At 54.8% G+C, this 12087-nt stretch overlaps 1 protein-coding gene across 10 annotated transcripts in view; it reads left to right on the top strand.

The window, feature by feature from the left end:
* Positions 1–8780, top strand: part of KIAA0513 (KIAA0513 ortholog) — a 28457-nt gene extending 19677 nt beyond the window's left edge. For 9 of the 10 annotated variants that reach the window (XM_056360926.1, XM_056360925.1, XM_056360921.1 and 6 more), the window contains 7 exons: positions 429–469; positions 1058–1136; positions 1471–1548; positions 3248–3277; positions 5883–5963; positions 6285–6379; positions 6498–8780. In XM_056360926.1, coding sequence (XP_056216901.1) covers positions 429–469; positions 1058–1136; positions 1471–1548; positions 3248–3277; positions 5883–5963; positions 6285–6379; positions 6498–6547 — 454 coding nt within the window. In that variant the 3' untranslated portion in view covers positions 6548–8780. The remainder of the gene's footprint in view (positions 1–428; positions 470–1057; positions 1137–1470; positions 1549–3247; positions 3278–5882; positions 5964–6284; positions 6380–6497) is intronic. The other variant, XM_056360928.1, reaches the window with a different exon arrangement.
* Positions 8781–12087: the final 3307 nt, after the last annotated feature.

Raw genomic sequence — 12087 nt, forward strand, 5'->3', positions numbered from 1 at the left:
TGGGCAGGGGGTGCTGAGGCAGGCACCCATAATGTGACTAAGCCAGAAACCTCCTGGGTGTAGGGTCACCAAGAGCCAGGGGTTATCATGACCATGGGAAGATGATCTCTAGCCTGGTCCCATGCTTCACATTTTGGTCACTGGGCATCTCATGGTCTGAGAGTCCCGTGTCCCTTAGGCATGGAGATACGCGGTTCCAGGAGATGGTGCTGTTGCTTTGTGGTCTTCTGCATCATCTCTGTGCTAGGTCCGACTGGGATGGACATCACAGTCTCTTAGCCACCTTTCTGGCCCCAGGGACGGTGGCATGGGAGCAGGGGTCTTTCAGATGAAGGTGCTCCACTCACAAGGGGGGGCAGGGCTTTGCTGCATGGGCTGTCAGGGGGGGACAGGCTTTCTGGGAGCTGACACTGATTTCTGTGCCGCAGCGAAAGTGAGGACAAACCAAAGGAGAAGCTGAAGAAGACGGGTGAGTAGAGCCAGCATTGCTGAAGTAGGCATGGTCAAGGCATCCCTGGGGGGAAGGAGTGAGCATTGGAAGTGGTGCGAGATGGCCGGCACTGTCAGAGCTGTGGGGTGGTGAGAAGGGCAGGAAGGACCGATGCTGTCTCCTCTGAGCTCCTAGGGAAGTGCTCCAAAGGAGCCTTTAGCAGCTCCTTGCTTTGGAGCAGTCACAGCTCTTGTCTCACAAGGACATCTTGTGGCATCTTGTCCTCAGTGGCACAGGTTGCAGAGGTCTGGCCATCTACTACATCTGAGCCTTCATGTTGCACCAGTCTCCCTCCTGGTAGCTGTGTGTGTTACCAAACCAGCGGTCCCGTCCCTTGAGTATCCTCCTGGGACATCCATGCCTTGATGAGAGCTCATGTCTGCCCACAAAGGGCAGCCAAAGCTCCTCTTCTTGTTGCTGAGGGTGTGTCGGGTATGAGTATTTGGCTTGCAAACCTCACCATCGTGGCTGCTTGGATGCCAAGCTGGCAGGGGGACCCAAAGCCCACGCATGGGTGGGAAGGTGGGAGTCATCCAGACCTTGGCAGGTAACTGTGTGTCCCCGCAGTTTCTGTGCAGAGCCCAGAGGAGGAGAAGAAAGGAGAGAAGATCTACCTGTACATGCACCTCAAGCAGCAGCCGATCTGGTAAAGCCTGACTGGGGCGAGCGAGCTCCTGCCTGGCAGTGGCCTCCCTGGGGAGGGGACTTGTCCCTGCCCACACATTCCCCAGTTGTCCGTGAGTGCTTTTGAGCTGCTGCTGCCCCTGTGGCAGCTGCACACATCCCTGGTGCTAGGGAGAGCCTGTTTGCAGCCACAAAAGGAGCTGGTCCAAAAATGGACCAAATCTGCCAGACTTGCTGAGCTCCTGGAATCCTCTCCCGGCCCCTGGGCGGTGGGTGAGCTTGGCCCTGGGAGGGCTTGGGGACGGGCTGGGGGAGATGGAAGTGGCTGTCCCCAGCGTCTCCCTCCCTCCCTGCAGGCACAACCTGCGGTTTTGGAACGCCGCCTTCTTCGATGCTGTGCACTGTGAGCGCAGGAAGCGGTCCCCCACCACCAGGTAGGACATGGGCCCGTGGGAAAAGGAGACGTTGTGTCCTCTCTAGCCCCCCGGTGTTCCCCCCGCTCCCGACGGCCCTAAGCATTACCGACTGCGGGGAAACCCTCTGCTTTCTGCCCCTGACTGCAAATCTTCTGGGGCCACTGGGCTGCGGGCCGATGAGGTCTGCATCCTCTTAGGGATTTGGGAGCACGAAGGTTCTCTTGCTCATTGTGCATCATGTTTTTTTGCAAGAGCTAAGCCCTGGGGGTGTGCCCAGAAAACCCAGCCAGGGTTCAGGCTGTTGGTGCTTAGTTTGCAAGCAGATGTGGGAAAAGATGCTTGGTGCAGCCCTTCAGGGAGGTGCAGCAGATGAGGAGGGGATGCCTGGAGTCCCGGCTGTCCGCGGGAGGGCCGTGGAAGTGCTGTCAGTGTAGCGTGGGGACTGACCCGAGCAGCCAGCAAGGACAAGAGCTGGAGACAGCAGCATGGCTAGTCCCAAGAGCTGGGAAATCAGGATAAACCCTGCAAAAGGAAGGGGCTGCTTGTTTTGGAGGGTGGCTGTGTACAGAGAGCATCTGGGTGCCCGGGCACGGGGGACCCCATGGGTGCAAGGCTGGGTGAGACCCTTGCCAGGCTCGTGCCCATCTCTTCCTGCACCACGGAGCTGCCACGAGGGCTCTGGCAATTAACTGCTCTCTCGACCGCAGTTTCACCCCTCCAAAGCCAGACCGTCCTGCTGCATCTGTGCAGTGCTTTGAGGGTTTGAGTTCTCGGGGTGAGAACTGTTCAGCTCGGAGCATTTGAACAGCCCCTTTTCCGAGCACTGACAGCACTTCTTGAAGCAACCAGCCTTCCCGCATCCTCCCCAAAACCTGAGCGCACACGCTGCAGCCCTGGCTCACACCCTGGGATGCTCTGCCAGGCTCAGTGCACCGATCAATGTCTGCCTTCTTCTTTATTGCTTTTCCCTTTTTCCAAGCAAGCCACTGAAAGGGCCTATTGAACAGCAATGTAACCATAACTGCATTTGCTTTGATTAAGCCCCAAATTAGCAGCAGCAAATATCTCACAAGGACATACGCCACCAGCAGCTGCTCTCTGCTCCAAGTGCCTTTCTCAATTAATCTGATGGCTGAGTCTGCCTCCGCTGCAGAAGCAAGCCCGAATAATGAACGAGCTTCAGGAGCTGCAGCCTGGAGTACTCCGAGTATCTTACAGGGGGCTGGAAGGTGGTGGTGACCACCCCTTAGTCCTCTGGAGAGGATAACAGAAGCCACTGGGTGAACTGGGATGCTGCTTGCTGGACTGAGGATATTAAAATCCCTGGCAGGAGGAGCTGGCTGGTGAGGGCTGGCATCCCATGGGTGGGTTGGATACACCAGGGATGGTGCTTGGCCACGGCAGGTGTCTGGAGGGTCCATGGTGATGGGGCTGTGACCACCCCAGTGGGGTGGCCAGGGCAGCTGTGGGGCGGCCGGGCTGCGTCCTCCTGGGGCTGCACTGAGAGCTGGGGAGGGTTTTTTTTCTCCTCTTGGTGGGGAGGGCACGGGATGGGGGGAAGGAACCAGAACTAAATTCCTCTTTTTCTCTCTCTTTCCTCTCTCTGCCTCTAACAACCTTCCTCCATCTCTTCTTCTCTCCTTTCCCCTCCATCCCTCTATCTTGCATGATCTTTCACGCACCACTTTTGTCGGCCCTGTTTCTGCTGCCGCTCCAGAGGGAACACTGGGGAGGAAGAGGAGAAGAGGTGTGTCTGTCCCCGTACTTCAGTGCATTAGTGTCCAGAGGCCAATGTTCGCTTCAGGTCCAAATCCTGCCTGGGGAGGGGGGTAACAGGTTTCAGGGGGGCTCTGAAAGGCCCTTTCTCCACCCAGGAGGAACGGCTGTCGGAGGTTTGATTTCGTGTGCATGACCCTCTCAAAAGGGCCAGAAAGTGAGTGGGCTCCTCTTTAATGTGGCTTTTTAAAAAAGGAAACCTGACCGGTTTCCAGCTGTGATATTTTACTGTGGAAATCAGATGCCTAGCTGCTGGGGAAGCTGAGGACTTGTGCCAGGTACTGTTCCCTGGGCAGGTTTTGGAAATGAACCGAGTCTCTCCGTGGAGAAAGCATCCCCCTGTCCTGTCCTTCCCGCTTGCTCCCGGCTTCTGCTGCCACATAGAAGTGCTGAGTATCCTTTGCCAGCTGGAAAAAATGAACCTTCTTTTTTTTTTTTAATGCACTCTTGTGCTGCCATCCCTAGATAAAAAGAAAAATGCAAATGCGGGCTGCATGTCACGATTGTGAACGTGTCCTTTGGGCTGCAAAGCTCAAAGCCAGCCACATCTACCTGTGCTCCGAGCTGGGATAGGGGCAGGGAGAGAGTCATTGCTCTCTTGCTGGAGCGTGGAATATTCGATCTTGGAGCAAATCACTCCAAGTGATGGCATTAGCAAGAGGATGAGGGTTCTTTGAAGCTGGGCAGTAAATCTTCCACGTGGCTAAAGCGTGCACCGGCAAATAGATAACTTAAATATTGCTCAGGCAGAGCATTGCTCAGGTTAGCTGGGCAGGGTGAAACGCTGTTGCTGAAAGATGAGTGATGCTGAGCGGCTGAAACCACGTCTCACTGGCACGGTTCTCCCAGTGCCCGGGGGCCATGGCAAGGCTTTCCTGGGTACACTGAAATACAGGCAAGGTGTTAGCCCAGCCCGTGGGGTTACGCACCGCTGTGCCTGCCCTGCCATGCTGGTATAAAGATTAAAGGGTTTGAGCAGAGCCACATGTGGGCTTTCCCCCTTCCCAGGCATGTTACTCGAGCTTAACAAGCCAGAAGCACGGCAAATTTTTCTTGGGCACTTTGATAATGGTTTTTCTTTCTCCTTCCTCTCTCAAAAACATAAAAAGGCAGGAAAAAAAGTGCTACAAACATGCTCCTTCTGTAAGTGGGCCATTGAGATCTGTGAAGTTTTGCTTCCAGTTTTCAAAGCCCCTTAATTTGATTCTTCTCCTTTCTTTTCAGCCTCCGGATTTGGATGTGGTTTTTATTTGCTAGTCATAAGCTTTATTTGGGAGAAATTACACCTTCTTTTTTTTTTTTTTTTTTAATCCTTTTAAAATATACCATATTTTTCAGAGCCCTATATATAAATATAGGCAGCTCACCCCTGGAGACCTAAGGCTCGGCTCAGCAGCGTTCAGCTGCCCAGGCTGGGCTGAGTCGCTGAGGACTGGGTCCCCTCCATGGGGTCAGCCTGACTGAGCACCCATCCTCTTCCAGTTTCAGCAACACAGACGTGCACTGGGGCTCAGCTAACCTCACTGAATTTACCGTGAGACACCCTCCTCCCCAGCCACCCATTTCCACCTCCTCCCACCCTGCCTGGTGTGCCAGTGAGCTAGCACGAGCTGCAAGCATACCGTCCTCTCCTGGTGTTCTCCTCTTCCTTCTCCTCCATAGAGCTGTTTTTCTTCTGCCTATCCCTGTTTTTCCTTGCTTTTCCTCCTCTTACCCTTGGCTCTAACCTCACTTGACTTCTTCACGGGAGGGGGCTGGTTTCACCCTGGAGCTGTAGTTTCCCCGGCATGCATGCACCGAGCCCCCGGCTGCCAGCACAGTGTTGCACCTCCACAGTGACATTTCTGTGACACAGGCTTTATTCCCTAAGCCCCCCCAGGTGGGACACGGGGATGGGGACTCCTGCCACTGGCTAGAGCTGGCTGCAAACATCTAGAGCTTAAACCTCCCCTTCCTTTGAGGCAACACTGCAGCTGCGTTTGCTGCAGAGCCAGGGCATCCTCAGGGCAGCACTGTCATTTTGGTGTTTCGGCCCTGAGCGGGGCCATGGGGAGGGGGTACAGAAGCCCCTCGTGCTGTCGGAGGGGGAGGTGTGTTTGGGGAGCGGCTTGCTTGGGGAGCTGGAGCCCTGCTGCAGATGGGGGAGAGGTGCCTGGTACTCTCCTGGTACCCCTCCTAGGTTGGGGGGGCTTCAGCAGACCCCTGCTGGGACGGCCATCCCCAAGAGTGCAAACTCCCGCTGCTTCCCCGCTCACCCCCCTTGCCAAAGCAATGGCACCGAAGGTGAGAGACGCGAGCTCTGCGCTGGAGAGGCCAATGCTATTTCCTCGCTCTTAGCCAGGGCCTTCAGGAGAAAGCCAAGGTTACAGAAGACTTTCTTGGGGCGTCTCTTGCTTTGCTCCAGGGCGAGAGATCTGCAGATGGATGTAGGTGTGCGAGCTGCTCCAGCACCGCACGTGCGCTGTGCGCTGGTCTCGGTGCCCTCCTGTCCTCTGGCAGCATGGCCTGGGGGAGGGGGGGGTGCAGGCAGGGGGTCCCTGAGTGACATCGGTGCCAGACAGGCTTGTGCCTTGCAGGGAGAAGTGGTGCCACATGACGCAGGAGGAGCGTGATGACAGCCTCCGCTTCAATGAGAACATCACCTTCGGGCAGCTGGGGTGAGCAGGGCACGGGGGCCATCCCTCCTGCAGGCAGGCTCCACACTGCATCCTTGCCAGCTGCTGGGGGGACACCTTCCAGATGTTCCCTCATGTGGGGACATCCCTTACAGTGCAGAGGATGCTTGATGTTTCTCCTTGGGGCCAGCTCCTGCCCGTTAAGTTGAAAATCTGGGCACCGCAGGGATCTAGCATGTTTTCCCACAGCTGAGCATCATCCCAGCACCCAGTACAAGGGGCTGCGGAGAGGAAGAGGAAGGTGGGGGGAGGAAAGGGCAGCCTGGCCCTTCCCTCACCAAGAGCTTCTCTGTCCTTCCTCAGCACATTCATTCACAACATGCTGGCGTTCGGCCTGAACAAGAAGCTCTGCAGTGACTTCCTGAAGAAGCAGGCGACCATCGGCAATTTGGATGAAGGTAGGGGGGAGCCCGGGGGATGCGTGCCCCCTCCACAGGGTCCCAGAGGGATGGAGCCTGTCTGCCTGGCCAGGGTGCATCAGCACCCTCCCAGTGCCCTTTTCTCTCTCCTCTGCAGAGCAATACAAGCTGCTCAGCGACCATATCGAGCAGATGGCCACCGAATAGCTGCCTGGCCGGCATGCTGAAGTGAAAAGACGGCAGCCGGAGCAGGTGGGGAGGGGAAAGAAACCCACCACCAGGGCTACCTGAAACTGAAGTTGGGCTACTTAATCACACACACAAGCTGCAATAAAACCTGCATGATCGTTCACCAAACTTTAGAGCTGCACCAGGGCAGCTGTAGAAATAGGAGCCAAACAGCCTCCCCTTCCTTGGCAGACTATTCCGCATCGATTTTCAGAGTAGACAGTCCCAAAAGTGTATTTTGTCAGTTAAAAAAAAACAAAACACAAACCAAACAAAAAACAAGAGAAAAGCAAAAAGGGAATGACTGCTGCAGCCCCTAGGTGTGTTTATGAGAGCTGGATCACTGTGTCTCCAGACCCCTGGTGAAACACTACCTGTGGTCTTCAGTGTTTTGTAGCACAACGGCGGTGGGTGCGGAGCTGCCAAATGCATTTGCTGCTCGGTGCCTTTCTGGGGCTGCCATGGACAGTGGTAAATCTGGAGAATCCAAGGCTGCGAGCCTCTGGCTGCCTTTCCCTGCCGGCATCCTCTGGGTGAGCACAACAGAGGCTGGAGGTGGACCAGGGATGCGAGAGGTGATGGCAGGGACCACATCCAGCTGCTGGAGCCGCATCCAGCCACCGAGGAAAGCCACTGCCGGAGGAAGCAGCCAGTTCTGCCTCCAGTTTGACCTGTCTCTCTCCTTAGCCAGGCACTGGGCATTCACAGCATGTGGGTTTGTCCTGGCAATGCAGGACCTGGCTGCTGAGGATGGTGATGGGATGCAGTGGGTCAGTCTGGCAACAGGTTGGCTTGGGTTGTATATCCAGGCATGTCCCCACCGGCTGGGGACATGGGCAGTGTGGGGACTCACTGGAAGCAGAGAGGGGGCTGGTGAAGTGCTGCTACCTTCCTTGGTGTAAAGCTCCTTGAGAGCTGGAGGGAAATCCTTCTCTTGGGAAACCTTCCCTGAGCTGCCTGTGTGGTTTTGCACCTCTGGGCAGAGAGAAAACACAGTTTGCTCCATATCATTCGTGTGGGTGAGCAGGAAAAAAAGCCATGGCCTTGGGCAGGATAGCTGGGAGAGGAGGCAGAGGAGCACCATGTAAAAGCATGTTGGAAGGAGGCAGCAAAGCAGCATCGAGGCAGATCCCCCTGCACCCACTCCCTGCTGCAGCGGCGTCGGGGCTTCCTGGGTTCCCGGGATTAGATTAACCGCCCTCCTTCCCCGGGCTGCACCCCACCGCCCTCTCCTTCCCCAGCCCCTCTGCTCCTGCTGATCATCAATCAAACCTGTAATAGCCCTGTCTGAAGTACATCTCCTGTTCCGCTCTAGTGATGGCAGCTACGCAGTATGCAGCGTATCTGGTTTTTCCCCATGGACCTTGGCACAGTGTTTGCAGAGAGGCTGGGGACACAGGGACATCGCCACTCCCCTCCGCAGGGCATGTCCCTGCTCTGAAGGGACCCAGTTGACTCTGCCCGTGGGGTCAGGAAAGCCCAGCCCCACACAGCCAAGGGTCCATCACTCAGTCTCACCCCAAAAACATTGTCCTGAAACATCAGTCCGGGTTTCCAGGGACCATCAGTCCATTATTCCCCATGCTGTCAGCTGTATCCTGTAAGATAAATAGCTAACAGGGTTTTTTCCATGTAGCTCTTAGTTTCTGGTGTCATTTGCTAGCATCAAAGTAATGCTTTTACCTAAGCTGGCCTTCCCTGTCTGCTGGAGCTGGGACTCTGCTCCATGCTGGGTCTCGTAGGAAGGATCGGATCCAGCACTGGCTTTGCCTTGGCCAGTCCCAAACCTGGGCAGAGTTACTGGAGAAAGGTTTTTGTCGGGGCGAGAGGCTGACGGAGGGGACTAACGTGCACTCCATCAGTGTCTCACCCTGACGAAAACCTTTCTGATGAAGAGGATGTGCTGGACCATGGGAATCTGGCAGCTCAATGCCAGGACCTGCACCCTGGAGCATCCCATCCCCGTGGCATCCCTGTCTCCACTCGGGTCTTTCCCAAATCCTGCTTTGTTTCTTTGTTATTATTTTTTTCCAACATAAGAAAAAGTTCAGCAGTGAAGTATATATTATTTGCATGTGTATTTTTCTAAAAAAAAACAACTTAAAATATTAAAAAAAAAATATAATAAAAAATCTCCGTAAACCCTTCTTGATGGGACTGTGTGAAGGATGGGGTGAGAGAGAGAGATTGGAATAAATTGTCTTAAAAATTACTTTCTCGCTCAGCCTTTGTCATGTGCTTTAATGAGATGGATTGTCTCCATGCTGCCGGCTTGGCCTCAGTGGTCCCTGGTGCCTTACCCAGCTCAGCCCCCGCCGGCTTCTCCCTTTTGATGGCCTACTTTTTTAATAGGGAAAAATTGATGCACCTTTTAAAGAAATGTTAGCATTTGCCCCGGAGCCAGCTAGACACACGAAGGAGATTTAATTTTTATTTTCTTTTCCCCTGTGCACTCAATCTCTGCCAGTTGCTGCTGATCTGACGACAGAGCCGGGATCCTGCTCTGGCCTCAGGACATTTGATTTCAGTGTATTTAAAAATCAATTACTCAGTATTATCTTATTAAAAACAGATGTTCCCTTAGATTAATGGGCTGGGAGTGTCATCCTCCACCCAGACTTTGGAGACCATATCCCCTCGGGTCTCTGTGTGGCCGAGCTGAGCCTGTTCCCTACCCTGCAGTGCTGGTTTCTTGGGTTTCATGGCCACATTTCTCATAGGAGGAGCTTGCCCTGCTTGCATTTTTTTATTTTTTTTTTTTAATTACCCTCCTTGGAGCACTCCACAGACTCACCACTGCAGGAGGGAAACCCCTCAGCCCCGAAGCCCATGTTCAGGTGTTTTACCCGGGGTTTCACGTGGGTGTGGGCTGACCAGCTATGGAAAACCAGAAGCCACATGTCCTGGGAGTGCTTTCCTTCCCTCCGTCTGATGTCTGATGGATTACATGTCGCCTTGCCGTGCCCAATAAGCTCACGTGTATAGGAAAGGAGGTGCTTCTCCTTAGGCATGTGCTCGACGTGAAGGGGGCACCCCTGGCACCTCCCGGCTGCTGATTTTGCTGGCTGGGTGCAGGCTGCACTTGCACAATGGTATAGAAAGGCTATAGGGGCAGCATGCGTAGCAATGGGGAGTGAGATCCTTGGCCATTTAACCCTGAGCTGGGAGCACTCCCGGCCTCCCTGAAGTGCTGGAGAGCAGTGTCCCTCTCCTGCTCCTCAGGTGGCGGATGTTGAGGCCGTTTAGCCTTTAACGCTTGAGAAATGAGGCACATTAAAAGTGGCAGCTGAGGGATAGACCCTACCCAGGTGAGTCCTTGGTGGAGCTGAAACCACCCTCATTTTAAATCCCCCCTGGTGGGCTAGGCTGGCTGTGATTTGGGCAGCTGCAGGAGGAGACCCTGGCAAAGGTAAGAGCAGCATGGGTGGAGGGAGGTGCTGTACATGATGGGCACAGCCTGTTTCCTCATCCCTCCCTCCCTGTGGGGTACCACTTACCCACTCTGTGCAACAGCTTTGGGAAAGCTGATACAGTTCCTGGCTGATGCCACCCATCCATTAAACCCGGGGTGAGCTGGTGGATGCTCCAGCCCCGAGCCTTTGAGCCTGAGTGCAGCAAGCAGCTCCCAGGCCCCTCTCCCTCCCTCGAGGGATAAAAAGGATGTTTGCTTGCTGGGCTCTGGGGGTTTTATTGCATCTCTATTAAAGCTGTTAAAAATCTTTCCATTGTACTAGTGTCTGGGAGTGATAAGTATTCATAACAGAGGGGATTCGAGATGGGTTTGGTTGTAAAAACACCTCTAAGCTGGCTGGATTTATGGCTGTTAAATCATCCCTTTTCTCATCTGTCACAGCCTTTTCAGATGTTCATCACTGAACAACAGTGAAGTTGGGGCCATAATTTGTGCCGCAGTGTGTGGAGCAAGAGGGAAGGGAGTCCTCTCTGTCAGTAACTAGCTCATGATTTATGAACACCGACTCTATTCTTTTTTGTTTCAAGCAGGAGAGGCGTTGACTCTCCAGCTCTTGCTCGCACGCTGCTGCTAGCTTGCTCGGCCAGCTGGAGCCAGGTAAGACCTGGTGGATTTAGAGCTGCGCTGGGCAGTTTGACAGCAGCGTTCAGGGAATTCGGGGTTGGCCCCTGCCCGCAGCGAGCTCCGCAATGCGGGGCTGCGCCTCTCACCGTGCTTGGGCTCTGCGTTGGCACTGGACCTCCCCATCCTCCCCTTGCTTTTGGGGTGAGATATAGGAAAACCCCACCGCAGCAGCCTGCAAAGAGCCTGGGTTTAGGCAGTGGTGAGTCGGGAGGTAGCAAGGTCACCTCGTCTTGCAACGGCGGCGTAATGCTTACTCAGTGCTTTGCAAGGCAGCGCTGCGGGGGATGCCTGCTGCTCTGCTCTCCCTCTCCATCGCCACAGTGCTCCTCAAAACACGTCACGGAAAACCTTTTGGGGATAAAGCCTCCAGCTTTGTCCAGGTGCTGACAGTCCGTCCTCGGTTGCAGCCTGTCCAGGGCACAACCAAAGGCCAAAGCGAAGCACTGGGGCCAGCATCCCGCGTGGGTGCTGGCAGCTATTGCAGTGCCAGCCTGGCACCTGCCAAGAGAGACCCCCAAAACACCTGGCAGGGGCTGTTTTGCCCCCCGCCCCCCGTTCTGCCAGGTGCGCCACTAATCGGTTTCGTAGCCCCATCAAGTGTCTGCCAAGTGAACTGCATGGCCGGCTCCCGGCCCGCTGCCCCCCCGGCGCGGCCCGCGGTGGGAAGCTGCTGGTGCCTTCAAACCCAGGATGCGCCCAGGAAAAACTGCTGGCAGACGTGGCCCCGACTGCTCACCCGCTAGAAAAACCAGAGGCAGAGCAGAGGTGGTTTGCTGCCAGGGGATGTCACCCTGCGGTGTCCCTCAGGACCCAGGCAGGGCGCGCGGGCAGCGGTGGGTAGTGGTGAGTGTGAAAAGGTGGGGATGATGTGCCAGGGGAACCACTTCCCAAGGTGGGGGAGCTGGGTTTTGCAGGATGCCTGCAGAAGTAATGTGCTGTGCTCCGCTGGCTGCTGCATGCGCCTCTTTAGATTCTCTGATGTCTAATACAGAGTGGCTCAGCCTTACCTCTGTGTTTTGGGGCTCTCTCTACTAAATTCTGCTGATTTTCCTAGGGATTGTAGGAAAGAGACCTGTTGAAATCCCTTTATTCCTCACTTCAGACACAGAGCATCTCTAGGAGATGTTTCCTCTTGCTCTGTGGTAAGTGCCTAAGAGAACCCAGGGCACTCATCAGTGCCTTTGCATTGGGATCGGGTGGGGGGTGGGGGTGGGGTGGTTTAGCTTCTAAGCCTCTAAACTTAGAGAGATGGATCCCACCACTAAAGCATTTGTTTTTTATCCTTCTTTGAATGATATACAATTGAAATTGGAAGATTCCCATGGAGAAACATGATTTTGATTAGATTTATTTTATTTTTTTCTCTTGCAGGAGCCAGGATTTCCCCAATCCGTTTTATGGCAGCACAGGGATGCTGCTGGGA

This window comes from Falco biarmicus, chromosome 15, assembly GCF_023638135.1.
Source record: "Falco biarmicus isolate bFalBia1 chromosome 15, bFalBia1.pri, whole genome shotgun sequence".
Lineage (NCBI taxonomy): Eukaryota > Metazoa > Chordata > Aves > Falconiformes > Falconidae > Falco > Falco biarmicus.